A 19,115-nucleotide genomic window follows, 5' to 3' on the forward strand; every position below is an offset into this window, starting at 1 on the left:
GTGGGAAAAGAGGGTCTTTTTTAATTTAGTACGTGGTGGTGGCTCAAAACCATGATGAAAATGGTGATTTGGAATGTATTAAAATCATGTTTATTCATTAGAACAGCATTAAATGAGGAAAAAGGCAAACCATAGAGTGGGAGAAAGTGTATACAATACATGGAATTTAAACCCAGAAATAACTGAAAGATTTTAAAACCAGGAAAATCAATAAAATGATAATCTCAAAGAAAATCGTCAAGAAATTTGAAGATACTGACGAAACACTGTGTCTAAATGGTCATTAAATATTATGCACCAGAAAAAATGTAAATTAAAACCACATAGAAATACTAGTACATAGCTAAAATAAAGACTAAACAATTTCAAAGCTTAGTGAAGATGTGGATCAACAGAAACTCATATACAATACTGTAATGGATGAAATTAGAACTCCTTTAGAAAAACAATTTAGGATTACATACTAGAATTGAACATAAGCAACTTCTAGGTATATATTCCCAGAAATGTGGACATATGTGCACCAAGAGGCATGTATGAGATGCTTATAAAAGTATTATTTGTAATATCCAAAAATACAAACCAAATGATTATAAATAATGAATTGTGATATATGCATAGATTATACAGATTTTGGAAATGAAGAAGTCAAAATTCTCTGCTAATATCCACATGCATATGTAAAACAATACTGAAAGTATCCAACACAAATGAATACAGACCATGCCTATTTAACAGACTGTACTATTTAATATAATGGGCACAGTCAACAGACCAGTCCCGAAGGTACTCAAGCTGTTAGAATTAGCAGGGAAGGGTTTTGCAAAGTTATGTTTTCAAAGACTTAAGGATGAATGGATAGGAAATCTCAACAGAGAAACAAAAAGTATACAAAAGACTCCACTAAATTCTAGAACTGAGAAATACAATATTTAAAATGAAAAACTCACTGGATGAGTTTGACATTGGAGGTAGCAGAAGGAGCGATAAATTTCAAGGTTGGTATTTTGCAAAATGAAGGAGAGAAAAAAGATTGGAGGAAAATGAACAAATGTGTATTTAAGCTGCCTCATACATGTACCACTGAAATTCCAAAAGAAAAGGAGACAGAAAGTGAGGCAAATATTAAGAAATAATGAGGACTTCTGGTCAAGATGGTAGCAGAGGTAAATACAGCTCACTTCCTCACACAACCACATCAAAATTACCACTATAAGGTAGAAAACCATCACTCAGAACCACCAAAAATCGAGTTGGATGGAAGTCTGACAACTGTGGAATTAAAGAAACCACATCCATGCAGACTGGAAAGAGGACAGAGACATGGGACCGGGTTACTCCCACATCCAGGTGTGATGGATAAAAATTTGGAAGGGTTACCTCAGGAGCGAGGGGCCTCAGCCCCACACCAGGGCCCCCAGCTCAGGGTTCCAGTGCCAGGAAGATAAGTCCTCACAACTTGTAGCCACAGAAATCAGCAGGGATTCATTCTATGGAAGAAACTGCTGGAGTACAGAGAAGATTCTCTTAACCCACACATGGACTCAGACTCACTCCCTCTGAGCTCCAGCACCAGGTAGGAGCTAGAAAGGCACCAGTGGTGTACAGAGAGTTACTGAGGTGTCTGGCATCGAGGCAAGAGCTGGGGGGCAGCTTCCCCCCCCACAGAAAGGGAGGCAGAGGCCATAGTGCCTTTTCTGAACCCTCCCCTCCACAGAGCCCTAGAGCTGGCAGGATGCTGACGTATTTGAGACTATCAACCTGGGTAACACTGTTTGCCCTGCCCTGGAGATCCCCAGAGACTTGATCCCACCCAGCTTCCACCCAACATGTTTGTCCATGTGAATGGCTGATCTTAGTTCAGCTTCATAACTTCCTAAATCCTCTCAAACAAGCAACAGTTAGCCTCAGTGAGCCCTCAGCCCCTGTGCCTCTTGCTAAGTAGCCCCAGGACTGGCACTAGCAGCAACCAGCCTAGATTCACATTCTGGTTTTGTCTGGGAATCTCCAAGCCCAGCACAAGTAGCAGCCATCTCAGACTGCTTTACAGCTCAGGCAGGGTGCCCTGGGCAAAAACAAATGGGGGCTGACCTTGGCCTGCATCACCTGGGAACCACCAGATTCCGCACACCCATTGGACAGCTTCAGACTATATCAGAGAACCACCACCCTGCTCCTGCACAGCTGATCCTCCACAGAAGGTGGAGGTTGGTGGTCTGTGGTCACAGCCAGTCCTTACAGCTGATGGCCTGAGTAAATCCCTCCCGCTGATCTGCCAACAGCAATAAAGGCTCAACTAAAAGAGGAGGGTGTACTCAGCCCACAAAAAGGGTGCACCTCTAGTACTCAGCTTGGGTGATAGGGCAGGCTCAGCCACTAGACCCCACAGGACACCTACTACATTAGGCCATGTTACCAAGACAAAGCAGCTCTACCTAAAACATAGAAATAAAAACAAGGAGGCTGCCAGATGAGGAGACAAAGAAACATGGCTAAATGAAAAAACAGATTAAAACTCCAGAAAAAGAGCTAAGTAAACAAAATGAAGATAATCAATGTATCAGATGCAGAATTCAAAACACTGGTTATAAGGATGCTCAAGGAACTCAGTGAGGAACTCAAGAGCATAAAAAAGATCTAGTCAGAAACAAAGGATACACTAATTGAAACAAAGACCAATTTATAGGAAAAGAACGAGATGAAGTGGATGAAGCCAAGAATTAAATCAATGATTTGGAACATAAGGAAGCAAAAAACAACCAATTGGAACAAGAAGAAAAAGAATCCAAAAAAAAAAAAAAAACAAGGATAGTGTAATCAGCCTCTGGGACAATCAACAGTTACATTCACCTCATAGGGGTGTCAGGAGGAAAAGAGAAAGAGCAAGAAATTGGAAATCTATTTTAAAAAACAAGGAAAGAAAAATTCCGTGATTTGGTGAAGGAAATAGACATGCAAATCCAGGAAACACAGAGAGACCCAGACAAGATGGATACAAAGAGGTCCATACGAAGACACATCATAATTAATATGCTAAAGGTTAAATGATAAAGAGAGAATCTTAGAAGAATCAAGAGAAAAGCAATTAGTTACCCACAGGAGAGTTCCCATAACACTGTAAGCCGCTTTCTCAAAAGTAAGTTTGCAGGCTAGAAGGGACTGGCAAGAAATATTCAAAGTCATGAAAAGCAGGGACCCAGAGCCAAGATTGCTCTACCCAGCAGAGCTATCATTTAGAATTGAAGGGCAGATAAAGAGCTTCCCAGACAAGAAAAAACTAAAGGAGTTCATCATCATCTAACCATTATTATATGAAATGTTAAAGGGACTTATTTAAGAAAAAGAAGATCAAAACTATGCACAATAAAATGGCAATAAACACAAATCTATCAACAATTGAATCTAAAAAATAAACTAAGCAAACAAGAACTGAGACAGAATCATGGATACGGAGTGTTCTGATGGGTGCCAGACAGGAGAGAGTTGTAGTAGAATGGGTAAAGAGCTGAGAGGATTAAGAAGTACAAATAGGCAACACAGAGTAGCCACGGGGATGTATGGGAAATGGAGTAGCCAAAGAACCTACACATGACCCATGGGCATGAACACTGCTGGGGGGACTACCTGAGGGAGTGGGAGGTGCTGGATGGAGGGGGGCAGAAATGAAAAAATTGGGCAACTGGAATAGTATAATCAATAAAATATAATTTAAGAAAAAGAGGCCCTGGCTGGTGTAGCTCAGTGGATTGAGCACGGACCTGCGAACCAGACGATCGCGGTTGAATTCCCAGTCAGGGCACATGCCTGGGTTGCAGGCCAGTTCCCTGCAGGCCAACTCCCAGCAGAGGACCCATGAAAGGCAACCATACATTGATGTTTCTCTCCCTCTCTCCTTCCCCTCTAAAGATATATAAATAAATAAAATCTTTAAAAAAAAAAGAAAAAGAAATAATGACTGGAAATTTCTATATGTGGGGAAAACCTAGATCTTAGATATACAAAGGAGCTAAGAAAACTCCAAGTAGGATAACTAGAAAGACAACTACATCTAGGGATACTACCAAAAACTGTTTAAAATCCCAGAACAAAGAGGAAATACCTAAAGCAGCTAAAGGAAAAACTGGCACAATACATACAGGGGAACAATAATGCAATTAGGCAAACAATGGAGGTCAGAAGATAATGGAATGAGATCTTTAAAGTGTTGAAGGGAAAAATATTAGTCAACCAGAACCTTAAGCCAGAGGAAATATCCTTTAAGATTAATGGAAAAATAAAGATGATTTCATACAAACAAAACCAGCATATTCATTACTAGCAAAACTGAGTTAAATAAAATGAAAAGAAATTCTTTAGGCTGAAGTAAAATAAAACCAGTTGAAATATCTAATCTACTGAAAAGAAGGAAGATCACTGGAAATTGTAACTATGTGAGTAAATATGAAAGACCATATATTTCTTCTTTTCTTCCTTTAAAATTTACAGCACTGATTAAAGCAAAAACAAACAAAAAACAGAACATTTCCCTGCAAAGTTTATAATAAATGTAGAGTACTACAATGAAAACTATAGCATGGAAATTTACGGGCAGAAGGTAACAGATCTATAGTATTGGAACATCTTTACATTTTAGATAAAATGGAGTATAATGTAAAAAGCAATGAATGTAATCTTTGAAATATTTTTTGTCCTTTTTTAAATTGATTCTAGAGAGAGGGGAAGGGAAGGAGAAAGAGAGGGAGAGAAACAGCAATGTGAGGGGGAAACATCAATCGTTGCCTCTTGCCTATGCCCCAACTTGGATAAGCCCTAATCGGGAACTGAACCAGTGACAATGCCCTACCAGAAGCCATGCTGGCCAGGATTATATTGCAATCTTTAGAGCAAACAAATATTAATGCAAGGGATCTAAAGGAATAAAAATATATAATAGTTATTATGAACAACTTTACATTGGTACATTTGACAAAGTAGGTAAAATGGGCTAAAATCTTGAAAAATTCAATTCTCCAAAACTGACACAAAATGAAACAAAATATGAATGTATATAAAAGAAAATGAATTTATTATCAAAAGAATTCCTAGAATGAGACTCCAGGCAAAGATAGTTGTACCAGTGAATTCTATGCAACATTTAAAGAAATAAAATCAGTCTTGGAGTAAATTCAGCAAAATGGTAGCTCCAAAACCCACAGAAACACTGAAACACAAACAGAAACCATTAGAACCAACTTTGTCAAAAGTCTGGAAAACACTCAAAGGTTCGCAACAATGAAGCAAATACTGAACCAGAAAAAAGACAATGTAAAAACAGTAGAAAAGCCTTGTGACAGTCTGACTTGCCCTTGCCCCTCCGCCCCCAACCCCCCCCCCCCCCGACTTGGCAGCAGTCCATGTTCCTAGTCTGGGACCCTAGTCCTTGGTTCCAGATGGAGCACAGCAGAATATACTCACAAGTTACTGTGTTTGTGTTCTTATCTTTCTTGGGGCTACCTGAAGGACTGACACCAGGCATTCATCTTCGTTCTGCCTCTTTGAGAACCCACTCAGGGCAGAAAAGGAGCAGGCATTGTAAGGTGAACAAAAGCCTACAGCCTGGAGCAAGAGACCATGGTTAAGACTGCCTAATACCTAGGAGGAAAAGCCATTTAGAAAATTTCTTCAAAAAAATGAGGGCATTCAAAAGCATTTATGTGTACTGTGGAATTTAGGAAGTCGGGGACATGCTCAAGATAGGACGCATGCTCAGAAACTACCTGAGCAGACTCCGAGCTTTCACCACGGATGATCTGTATGCTCAGTGTAAGCCTGCCTAAGTGCCCGAGGGCCCCAGCACAAAGCCAATCTGTAAACACTGAAGAAATTCTTTTTGTTGTTCCTGGTATAAGGAAATCTCTGTCAAAATACAGCTGAACACATGCGAAAGGAACAGAGGCTTTAGTGATGAAACATGACTAGGAATACTATTCTTGCAAAGAACAGTTGGGAAAAGTAACTAAAGAAATAAACAGCAACAACCTTGGTTAATCAAGAACAGCAAAGTCAGTAAGAGATAAATCTGACTTCCAGAAGTACTACATATAATTTTTGCATATCTAGTTTTCAACAACACACACACACAAAGAATACAAAGGAATGGGAAAGTATGGCTTATATGAAGAGGAAAATAATGGATTAAACTGTGCCTAAGGACACCTAGACATTGGACTTACTAGACAAAAACTTTAAACCCACTATCTTAAAAATGTTCTAAGCAGTAAGCCATGGACAAGAAAAACCAGAAAAACAAAATATAAACAAAATGAGAACATCAATAAAGAGAGAAATTGTGAAAGACTACCAAATAGAAATTTTGGAGCTAAAAAGTACAACTAAAATGAAAAATTTGTTACAAGAGTTTAACAAATTTAAGCAGGGGGAAAAAAAGAATCAGCAAACTTGAAGATAATTTACCTGGTTAGAAGAACAGAAAGGAAAGTAAGCAGAGCTGAAGGGACCTCTGAGGTGACACTGAAGGGCTGCAGATACACATTATCAGGGTCCCACACAGAGAAGACAGGGGCAGGAAAAATATTTGAAAAAGTAATGGCCATAAATATCCCAGATTTGATGAAAGATATAAACCTATACATCCAAGAAGCTCAACAAACTCCAACTCCAAGGAGGAGAAAATCAGAGACCCACACTGAGACACATTATAGTCAAATGGTCAAAAAGCTAAAAACAATAGAAGCAGCAAGAGAGAAAGCATTTTCTCACATATAAGACATCCTCAGTAAGATTAATTGCTATTTCTTTCTAATCAAAAACCATAGAGGACAGAAATCAGTGAGGTAACATTTAAAGTGCTGAAAGAAAAGAAAAATGTCTATATCCAGCAACACCAATCTTCAAGAGTGAGGAAACATAAAGACAATCCCAGATTAACAAATATCTAAGGGAGTTTGTTATTAGTAGACCTGCCCCAAAAGAAACACAAAGGTAATCCTTCAGGTTGAAACAACAAAATATTAGACAGTAACTCCAAGCTATATGAAGAAATAAAGAACACTCGTGGGAAGTATGTCTTTGTTTTTCTTTTCTGTGATTAAATCTATGTTTCTCTTACTCTCCATTGTCTCTACTTCATTTCATTCTCTTTGAAAGAGAAGTCATTATGGCAATGAGAAAGAATCCAGTAATAGGAGTTGGAAGACCTATTTACAAATCATGCCCCAATCATTTTGTGGCTGTGAATCTGAAAGCAAATTAATGAAATACTTAATGTTCAGAACAGTGATTTACAATTGGTGTGCTACAAGAATTGTTAAAACACACAACACCTGACTATTCACTCAGGGGCACCGACCTCTTTTCCCTTAGACTGTCAAATAAAAAAGAAATGACAATAGGCAACACAACAATCACCATTTGATGTGAATTAATCGAAATTACAACTACTTTTTTTGGTCAGATCAGCAAAAAATATAAATTTTGTGTACCACAGAATTTTAGTAATTACTTTCTGTACCCCATGAGATAAAAAAGGGTGAAATCACCAGTTTAGAGGACTAAGTTTTTGTGTAAAATGGAGAGAATATTCTGGCTTTTACAAGTTGTTAAGATTAAAAGCAGTTCATACACATTAACGGAATTAAAAAATTAACATACTAGTCTTTTATCCTTTCTTTGGTTTTTAAACTGGCCATGATATGGACTTTTACTGCTGCTACACTAATATTAATAATTATATTGATAACTGCTATTAACTGAAGGAACTCTAAGACAAATTGCTGACATTTACAGAAAGATGGTTTTGCACTGGCAACCATCCACAAAAAGCTGCCCTCTTTCTTTTTTAGAGATTTGAGTCAGAACACCTCTGTTTAGTAGGTGTATCTACACGGAGCAGACCTCACATGCAGGTAACAATGGGTAATGATGATCAAGAATTACAATAACTGCAGCAGCAACCAATACCTTGTGACAGGTTACTCTAGTACAATAGGTATACCAGTATTTCCATCTTTAAAATGAGAAAACTAACATACAGTGAATTAAGTGACTTTCCCAATATTATAAGACATAACTTATAAGTGGAAGAACTAAGTTCCAACCCAGGCAGTTCCAAACCCTAAGTCTTTACTCTAACACAACACTACTTGGCCTCTATTTCCCATCTTGTATGCAAAATAGCTTATGAAGGATCTTTATGATTGGCTTGGGTAGTCAGAGACTGATGGTCTTCAGACAGCAGCAAAGGATATGACAAATCATGGCGAGGGCAGATTGGGGGCAGGGAGATGGAGATGATAAGGGAATCTACCTTTCCTCAAGGCAAAAAGCCACGTGCAGATTTATCCTGACTTCTACCACCATTTGTCAGGCATTTATGGTGTTGTGTTGGGAAGGGTAGGAGGAGAAATGTAGGAAGTTATGTGAGCTTTTTTGAGTTTTGCTATCAGGTCTGGACTAGATACCACTTTGCTTTCATGGTACTGGGTCAACAAAATCACCAATCAAACGGCCTCTGTCTTAATTTCCCTAATCCAACTACAGAGATGGGTGTTGGTAGCTCTAACATGTTTTAAGTTTGTTACAGGCTTACTCATTCAATAATAACCAATCATTTACTGCCGAACTCTGTAAGATCCTGTTAAAGAAAATAAAACATGATCCTATCCTCTGAGGAGCTCATAATTCAACGGAGATGAGAAACACAGGCAGAAATTTTTTTCTGTACCATACCATTTGGTACCATTTGGTATGGTACAGAGGGAGCCTCAGAGGTAGGAATTAGCTCTCTGTAAGGATGGAAAATCTGGAAGAGACGAAATTGCCTATAGAAATGACAATTATGTATGATTCAAAATTGTCTACAGAAATGACAAATGTATGATTCAAACTAAAAGATGATCTTTAAGTTAGTTCTTGTTGGGTGAAAAGGAAAGGGGGAAAGAAAGGGTATTACAGAAAAATGCCAGATTCCTTAACTTACATAGAACACTGTGTGCTCTCACTTTCATTGTATACATTATCCAGAAATCAGGAAATGAAAGACAACACACACATAACAACACCCTTTGATTTTTCTTGGAGTTAAAGCATTATGCCCACCCCTTATATGACAACTACTTAAAAGTTTAAAGTACCTTCTCTTTCACCCTTTCACAATAACCCTTTTTCTGAACTAAAGAATCACAAAATACAAAACCTGTCCAAACCCCGAAACCATAAAATTCATTACATAAGATAATAAAATGCTAGAAACTCTTGATATACATTCAGTACATACATCTCAGATTTTTGTCCTAGCTAGGAGCCCACAAAACTGCGAAGCCTTCCAAAGTGTGGCTATTTAAAAGCTGTAATTTTGTCTGGCATTTTCTATAGGATTAGTCATGGGTGGCAACTAAAGGTTGCAAAGCCTGAACTACTTAGATGTCCCACTGGTGTTTATCTCTTAGTGGCCTTGGTAAACAACTTAGCTGGCAGGTTTTGTTTAAAATTAAACAAATGAACTTTATGAGTTTATTATTACATGACTGCTAAGCACTGAGCTAGACCTTGCCGGACCATGCTGGTGAAGACAACTGGTCAAAAAGCTTGCTCCCAGTCAGGCTGTAGATTTACTGCGACCTTTGTTTAACCAGTGAATTCTGGCTATGAGAGAGAGAGATGAGTGTTTCACCCCTTCACTGAGTGGATGAATCGACTCCACTGCCAGACTCAAATTCCCCAGCTCCTAATGATATAAGGTTCTAGCACGCTAGTAGCCAAACTAATTTTTTTTATGTGAGAGACCAAGCAAACACACCCGAAACAAACGAGCCAAACCATCTGTCTGTGCATGTTCGGCCACCTTTCCCTCCTCACTTTCTGTTCCCCACATTCTCACTCCTACTGTTGTCCTTTATGTCACAGAGGCCAATGCTAATGTTTCAACCTCTTCAGTGAAGCTTCAAGTGTTTTCTACAATCTGTTGCTTCATTTTTTCCCCATGGTTATTTAAAGGCAACATCTTTTGGAAAAACCAAAGTACAAAAATGGGACTATGACACAGCCAAATAGTGGTCTAGTCAGTAAATTATTTGCTGTAAAGTAACACAAAAGTTTCTCCTTAATCTGTGGAAGGAAATAAGTAGATTTTCTCTGAAGAAAGGGGAAAATTTTAATTTGTAGAAATAGCCCATTGATATTTGGATGTAAGTGCTTGCTTTCATATTTCTTCTGCATAACTTTTAACATTCTTATTTTAATACTCCTCAAAATTAAGTACAAATCAAAAACCTGAAATCTACTCCTAGCCCAGGGATTAGCAAAGTTTTTGTGCAAAGGGTCAGAAAATAATTATTTTAGGCTTGGAGGGGTTAATCATACAGTTTGTGTAACAGCTACTCAACCTTGCTCTTGTCATGTAAAACAACGAACGATACAGTGAATACTCAAACAAGAGTGAGTTCTAACAAAACCTATTTACAAAACCAGGTAGTGGCCTGGATTTGGTCCAAGGGCCATAACTGGCTGATTCTTGTTCTAGCCTCCTAATTTGTTATTATCACTAAATCACCTTACATGAGAAAATACAAACTATCCTTTGAACAAGTTAACAACTATTTTTACCTTGTAGGTAGGAGGAAGTACAGGAGATGAACAGGTGGGGGGGGGACACACGCAAGATCCAATCAAGTAGGGAAAGGATTAATTATTATATTAGGTTACCTTCTGTGGATCTGAATTCTTCTGCTGGAGCACTTTTTATGCCCAGGTTGTCATCACTGTCACATTCTGTGAGGCAGAAAAAATAAATGCAAATGTATTTATGAAGAAATTATGGTGCCATAACTTATGTATTCTCAAAGAACATCATCAATGACTTCTCCCGTACTGAAGATCAGTAATTACAACTCATCAGTAGTATATCACTTTCCCTTTAGGGTTGTATGTTTTCCGTTTTTAAAAACACTATCAAATTACATTACTTAAACCAAGGATAAATAAAGAATAAACAAAGGAGGCCATTTCAATTTTAGTTCTATATTCAAAAATATTATTTGAAAGTTCTTTTAACATAACTGTTGAGGAAATAGAAAATTCAAGTATTTAAGAAAACTAAATTTTAAAAAGTTAGTACATTTACTTGGATCTGGCAAATAAACTCCAAAGTTTCACTTGCATAAAACCATCTTAAAATTTTGGTGCTAGATAAAATTCTCCTGTATCTTGAATATCATATGCATTCATTTCTATAGACGGCAGGATTTCATGAACATTGCCTCTGCATGGCATTTATCTGATGCCTTCTTACATGCTTTCATAATGAGATCTAAGCCTTTAAAAAAATGACATGACTGACCAAGTATTGCAAAAGTCACTTAAAATCTGAACCATGGTCTATCAGTGACCTAATATTTGGCTTTCAGGCTTATTCCTTTATTTATTTTTTAAAAAGATTTAGGTACTATTTATTTTGAGAGAGGGGAAGGGAGGGAAAAAGAGAGGGAGAGAAACATTAAGTGTGGTTGCCTCTTGTGCGCCATCTACTGGGGACCTGCCCTGCAACTCAGGCATGTGCCCTGACCGGGAATCAGACTGGTGACCCTTTGGTTCTGAGGACAGTGCTCAGTCCCTGGAGCCACACCAGCCAGGGCTTGGCTTATTACTTTAATTACAATTATATTACACATACACACACAGCAGGGTAGGGCAAAAGTAGGCTTATAGTTATGAGTATGCAAAACAGAGTTTATTCTAATGTTATTATTTATTAACTACTGTATTATTTTCCATACAAACTGTAAACCTACTCCTGCCCCACCCTGTGTATACCTCAGAGTCACTGAACAAGGTTTAAGTAACAAAATACAAGCCAAATGGACACATTTGCTTCTCTGGAAATACATAAAAACATAAGATACATATTTAAAAATTAAAGATTTATAACGTTTATAAAAATCACTATATACCCCTCACATTGTTTTGCAGCAAAAATTTGTTCTTACAAGTTATTTTTTGCCATTCCAGCAAAAATACTATTGTTTTTTTCTGCACTCTGTTATATATATCTGCTACTTCAAGTATTTCAAGCAATGTTTTAGGAAAATAAAACATTACAGTTACAATTTGAAGAACAAATTAAGTCTTAAAACATCAGGTACAAAGATAAAATACCCAAGCTTTCTGTTATTCTAATTCAAGGTCAAGGCCAGTCAAAAGAAGCACGTCTTAACTGGCTTAAACAATTCATTACTGAGCCACTGCAGTACACTGAACTCCACAGAAACAGCATGCCAGGGCAAGGGTGAGCCAGACCCACACCGGGCAACTCTGTGTTCACTGAGGAAGACTGAGTAGATGCAGGCAAAGGAGATCCTATGAAACCGAGAGGCAAAAAATCATCACAGGCTCTCTCTGTGCACACTTGCTGAGAGAAGCACATGAAGAAGCACCCAGATGTTTAAGTCTGCTTCATAGTTTTCTATTAGATGCTCAGAGAAGTAGAAGACCATGTTTGCTAAAAAGAAAAGAAAAAATCTGAAGACATGGCAAAGCAGACAAGGTCCATTATGAAAGAGAAATGAAAGCTTATTATCCCTCCTAAAAGGGAAACCAAAAGGTTCAAGGATCCCAATGCACCCAAGAGGCCTCCTTCAGTCTTCTTCTTGTTTTGTTCTGAGCATTGTCCCCAAATCAAAGGAGGGCCCCTCAGCCTACGCATTGGGGATGCTGCAGAGAAGCTGGGAGAGATGTGGAGTCACACTGCTGCAGAGGACAGGCAGCCTGATGAAAAGAAGGTGGCTAAGCTAGAAGAGAAATATGGAATGGAGACCGAAGCACATTGAGCTATAGGGAAGCCTGATGCAGCAAGGAAGTAAAGCTGAAAAAAGCAAGAAAAAGGAGAGGTGGAAGAGGAAGGTGAAGAGTAGTAGAATGAAGATGCTGATGAAAAAGTTGGTTGTAGTACAGTTTTTTTCTTGTCTATAAAGCATTTCACCCTCCTTTATACAACTCACTCCATTTAAAGAAAAAAATGGAAATGTAACACTGTGTACAGTTTGTCTTTACACTGTACAGTGTCTTTTTTATAGTTAACATACTACCGAATGTGTCTTTAGAGAGGCCTGACCTGGTGGTATTTTCAATAGCCACTGCCTTTGCCTGGTACTGTCTGGGGGCTGTAAATGGGCAGGGACATTTAGAGACAGTTCTTGTTAGTGCAGGGCACAAATTAGTTATATATGAGGATGGCAGCTCTATCATCTTCAGCTGACGCAGTTTATATGAAATAATTGTTCTGTTAACAATACCACTCTGTAATTGTAAAAAAAAATTGCAGCTGTTTTATTGACATTATGAATGCTAAGTAAATACAATTTTTTATTAAAATATTCATCATTGCATACAATGCCTAAGGTAAAACTGTAGGTTTGAATTTTGAGGGTTAACTTGACACTAGGTTGCAAAAATGAAAAATGGTTTCCTTTGCCTCAATCAGCTCCACCAGTAGCACAGAATTATTTCATATTTTCAGTACTTTGCACAGAATTATAACACATGTTTTGGGGGTGGTGTCCAAAGCAACAAACTACAATTTTATTAACAGGCTGAGGAAACAACAGGGAGATAAACTTTTAGAATGAAGTTCAACATTATTTCATATGATGCCTATCCCACAGAGCTTTCTGCTGCTTCAGTCATCCGTACTTTCACAGCATGGGTGGACTTTTACATTCAGTTTTTAAGAAGGCTTTTAAAATCTGCCTAATTGTTATGATTCTATAGATGCTAACTATGCTTAATGCCTACCCCCCACACATTCCCAAAGACACAAACAAAATAGATACAAAAATGTTCTAGGCCTATAAACCAGATAGTCCAAAGAGAGTGTTCAGATTCAAAAAATTATCCTGAAGCATAGTAAAATGCATCAACTCAAATTCACTAATACATAACAGCTTAGGCTCAAGTTCATCCTTGTATTACCTAAGAAAAAGTATTCTAGATGAGTTAATACTTTGCATAAAACTGTGATGAGGATATTTAAGAACTATAAACTATTGAATATATAAAAATATCTTTAAAATCTTAGCTTCTGGTCAAGATGGCAATGCAGGCAAACATGGCTTGCCTATTTGCACAACCACATCAAAATTAAAACTAAAATGCAGAACAACCATCACTCGGGAATGTCAGAAATCGAGTTGAATGGAAGTCTGACAACTACGGAATTGAAGAACACACATCCCTCCACACTGGTAGAAGGGGCGTGGAGGTGGAACATGCTGGCCCACACCCATGTGGATAAACATTCTGGATGGATATCTCAGGAGCAAGGAATCTCAGACCCACACCAGGCCCCCCAGTACAGGATTCCAGTGCCAGGAAGATATGTCCCCACAGCTTCGGGCTGTGAAAACCAGTGGGCATTGAGTAAGTGGAGGAGGCTGCTGGAGTCCCAGAGAGTTACTCTTGGGGAACCCACACATGGACTCAGCTACTCAGACTCGCTCCCTCTGAGCTGCAGCACCAGGGTGGCAGCTTGAAGGGCACCAGTGGCATACAGGGAAAGACTAAAGTGTCAGGAATTGGGGAAAACAGAGGCCACTGTCCCTTTGCTGAGCCCTCCCCTAAACAGAGCTGGTAGGCTGATGCCGTATCTGAGACTCCATCAACCTGGCTAACACTGTGTCACTCACCTTGGAGATACAAAAAGGCTCTACCCCATCCAACCTTTTCCATAAGAATGACTCACTTGGCTCTTAAATCCTATCAAACAAGCAACAATTGGCTTCAGTGAGCCCTAGCAGCAGCTAGATTAGAGTCACAGCTTGGCTTTACCTGGAAATCTCCAAGCTCAGCACAAGTAGCAGCCATCTCAGATTGCTTTACAGCTCAGGCAGGGTGACCCAGGCAAAACACAGATGGAGGCTGACCTTGGCCTGTACCACCCAGGAAACCCCAGGGGCAATGGACCCAGAGGACAGCTACGGACCATGCTGAAGAACCATCACCCTCCAACCAGCCACCAGCACAGCTGATCCTCCGTGGAGGGTGGAGGGTGGTAATCACAACCAGTCCTTGAAGCTGACTGGCCTGGGTAAATCCCTCCCATTGATCTGCCAATAGCAACCAAGGCTCAACTACAAGAGGAGGGTGTATTCAGCCCACAAAAAGGATATACCTAGAGTACCCAGCTTGGGTGATAGGGGAGAGTGTGCCATCGGAATGACAGGACAGTTACTATATTAGACCATACTATGAAGACACTGAGTCAAAGCAGCTCTACATAATACATAGAAACAAACACAGAGAGGCTGCCAAAATGAGGAGACAAAGAAACATGACCCAAATGAAAGAACAGATCAAAACTCCAGGGAAAGAGCTCAACGACATGGAGATAAGCAATGGATCAGATGCAGAGTTCAAAACACTGCTTATAAGGAAGCTCAAGAAACACAGTGAGAACTCCGACAGCATAAAAAAGATCCAGTATGAAACAAAGGATACACTAACTGAAACAAAGAACAATTCACAGGGAAACAACAGTAGAATGGATGAAGCCGAGAATCAAATCAATGATTTGGAACATAAGGAACCAAAAAACAACTATGCATAGCAACAAGAAGAAAAAAGAATCCCCCAAAATGAGGACAGCATAAGCTAAGACAAGTGTAAAAGGTCCAACATTTACCTCAAAGGAGTGCCAGAAGAAGAGAAACAGCAAGAAATTGGAACTCTGTCTGAAAAAATTGTGAAAGAAAACTCCCTGGTTTGGTGGAGACAGACATGGAAATCCAGGAAGCACAGAGGGTCCCAGTTAAGATGGATGCAAAGAGGCCCTCTCCAAGACACATCGTAATTAAAATGCCAAAGGTTAAAGACAAAGGGAGACTCTTTAAAGCAAGAGAAAAGTTAGTTACCAGAAGGTTGCCAGAAAGGAGGGGGAATGGGGAAAATGAGTAAAGAAGTGAGGGGATTAAGAAGTACAAATGGGTAGTTCCAGAATAGCCACGGTGATGCACAGTACAGGAAATGGAGTAGCCAAAGAACTTATACACATGACCCATGGACATGAACAATGGTGTGGGGACTGCTTGAGGGAGTGGGGTTTGCTTTGTAGAGGGGGACAAAGGGGGGGACATCAGGAAAAGTGTAATAGCATAATCAATAAAATACAATTTTAAAAAAGGATAAATTAAAAAATAAAAGTAAGAAAATCTTGTTGATTACATTAATCAAGATAGTTTTTCAGCTAAGCTACAAGATATGGTCCAGTTCTATTATATAAAAAGCTCATTAAAAGCACACAAAATTTTTTTATGTAAGCAATAGTCATCACCAATGAAATAGTGAAAAACTGTAATTCAAATTCAATCAAGAAGTTTGGCTGAGGAAGATGCAATAATCCAACACTTTGGAAAGTAAAACAAACAAAAAAACCTTAGAATGTATGGTCAGTGTATTCTAAACAAGCGCAGTCATTTAATTTTATGGAGGATGTATTACAAGAAGGGTAGCAATATCATACAAAGTAAATGAAAAATGGTGCTTGCGTGGTTTCTATAACTCAGCATGTACTCATCACATGTAGGCTGAATTTCTACAGTCGCAAAAAAAGAAAATGGGGCTTAACCGTTTAATTATGAGACAAAAGATCCGAGGGATCTTATAATGCTGAACTTTCCTTGGCTATGTCTGACGAATAGGCAGATTCCTTTTTTAAGTACCAAAACCCACAATCAAATCTTTTTCTTTTGGGGGGGAAAATAAAAGATCCACATTTTCCTGAATGTTACTTTAAAAAATATCTCTCATATTTGATATCTTTACTGAACTGATTCTTCAAACGTTAAAATGCAGCAAAGCAACTCTCGTCTTCATTCTTTGAGGACATGTTGAAACAATTAATTCACCCTGGTTTCTCTCTACATCATAAAATCAGTTATTTGTATTAGTGATGCTGAGGAAGAGAAAAACACATGTGGTCGCACGTAGCTTATTTTTACCTTTCCTGGACCTCTGCTTCCTCACCTATGAAATGGGGTCACCTAACACACACTAACTCATAGGATCACAAAGAGGATTAAATAACATTGGAAGAAGTTCTTTAAACATCCCCAAATACTACAAATATAAAAAGCAGCTAGTCTGGTAGCTGGCACATAGTAAGTCCTGAATAAAGGTTAGTTCCCTTTCTTTGCTCTCAAACAACATTTGCCCTGGCCAGTGCGGCTCAGTTGGTTGGAGCGCCATCCTGTATACTGAAAAGTGCAGGTACAATTCCCCCTCAGGGCACCTGCCTAAGTTGCAGGTTTGGTCCGGCTGGGTCACATATGGGAGGCAACCAACTGAAGTTTCTCTTTCAGGTCAATGTTTCGCTCTCTGATGCTACCCCTCTCTAAAAGCAATGAAAAAATGTCCTCCACTGAGGATTAAAGATAAATAAAATAGAGCATTTATGTGAAAAGGTACATTTACATTTTTGAAACATGAGGCTTGGGATCAACATATTTGTGAATAAAATGTAAAAAGTCTATATGGCTGGCTTATTTCACTTAGCATAATATTCTCCAGTAAGCCAGCTGATGAAGCACAAATACCCTATGATCTCACCTGTAAGAGGCATCTAATGAACAAAATAAACTAATGAACAAAATGGAACCAGAGGCATGGAAACAAGGAACAGACTGATAATGACCAGAGGGGAGTTGGGAGGGGGATAATGGTGGAAAGAAGGAGAGGACTAGTTAAAGAGCATATACGAATGACCCACAGACATGGACAACAGTGGGGGGATTGACTGTGGGAGTGGAGGGTGGGCTGGCAGAGGAGGGCAAAGGGGAAAAAACTGGGACAGCTATAACAGAATAACAATGAAAAAATCCTTTAAAAAATTTCAAATCTCAAAAAAAAAAAAAGAGTGAAAGGTCTAGAAGAAGAGCATCTCCCTGGCTTCTCTGATTAAGATGACCATTTTTAAAGGATCCATGTGTCTTGGCAAGTTTTAAAGAAGTGAAGATAAGTGTGTTATAAAATAGAACTGATGTAGGATAAGGCGGCCAAGGGCATCAACTAAGAGGTAAATATCTCTAAATATTTGTAGAAAGATATAAATATCTTCCTATATTATAGCTCTAATAAAAAGTTTGGTGCAAAAACCCTGATGCTTAGGAGAGAATTTATAGGGCAAAAACCATGACACATTTAAATCTCAAAATCAGTATAAAGGCTCACCCTGCTACAAAGAATAATTGATCTACCTTAACTAACCAGGTCAGAGATCTAAAAAAGTGCCAGCATTAAAGCTGTTATTCTTACCTACCTGCCTGCTTCCTACCCAGCGAAGGAGTGGCACGTTATGGCCAAATGACTGAACAGCCAAATATGAAACAGCAACTCTGAATATCTCTATGTTTACTGAGATAATTACCTCCTGAAAAAAACTTTCAATTAGCTGAAAAATTAGCAAAAATTAAATTCTCAAAATATAAAATACTATAAGATCACTGATTCTCCTGACACTATTCAACAGATTCTGTTTCAACAGGAAGCTACAATCTAACAAAATAATCACATGCTGGTCCTAATGATGAAAATCTCAGAAAGTTAAAAAACAGTAATAAGAGATTCAAACTTATATCATTTATCTATGATGATTTTAAAAGCCTGAAAAAAGTTGCCAGATTCCTTATAAAATAATGATAAATATGGGAGAGCTTCTATTTTATGTTACTTATATTATGAACTTTTGACATATCCTAAAGATAAGAGTTGTACAGGTTGGTTGGTTGGTAACCAGGAGACTTGAGATCACAAATCTCCTGAAACTGTACCCGATATTGTGTCTACATATTCATTTTTAGGGAAAAAGGCAGAGAAAGCTTTGGCCAGATTCTCAAAAGGTCCACTGACTCCTCCCAGAAAACCACAGTGCTTTAAGAAACTGTCCAGTTGTCAAACCTTAAGGTAGGAACACTATGCTAAGAAGCTATCCTGGCATTCTTGTGGTAACTTAAATTACCCTAAAGGTCCAAGAACAATTATAGTATTTGTGGAGATTGAGAGATTTTCTAAGTCCCAATACATATTAAATACCATTTCTTAGCAGGAACTGTGACTCTACTATTTGCAAAGCC

General features: G+C 38.5%; 1 protein-coding gene and 1 pseudogene across 6 annotated transcripts in view; one reads left to right on the forward strand and one right to left on the reverse strand.

The window, feature by feature from the left end:
- ZNF451 (zinc finger protein 451) overlaps nt 1-19,115 on the reverse strand; it is a 91,674-nt gene that overhangs the window by 14,700 nt on the left and 57,859 nt on the right. For 5 of the 6 annotated variants that reach the window (XM_037056327.1, XM_037056330.1, XM_037056332.1 and 2 more), the window contains one exon: nt 10,702-10,767. The exons of the other annotated variant lie outside the window; for it this stretch is intronic. In XM_037056327.1, coding sequence (XP_036912222.1) covers nt 10,738-10,767 — 30 coding nt within the window. In that variant the 3' untranslated portion in view covers nt 10,702-10,737. The remainder of the gene's footprint in view (nt 1-10,701; nt 10,768-19,115) is intronic. 6 annotated transcript variants of the gene reach the window in all.
- On the forward strand, nt 10,852-12,854 carry LOC118993802 (high mobility group protein B1-like; annotated as a pseudogene).

This window comes from Sturnira hondurensis, unplaced genomic scaffold (genome assembly GCF_014824575.4).
Source record: "Sturnira hondurensis isolate 20B ecotype Veracruz unplaced genomic scaffold, ASM1482457v3 Scaffold0008908, whole genome shotgun sequence".
NCBI classification, from domain to species: domain Eukaryota; kingdom Metazoa; phylum Chordata; class Mammalia; order Chiroptera; family Phyllostomidae; genus Sturnira; species Sturnira hondurensis.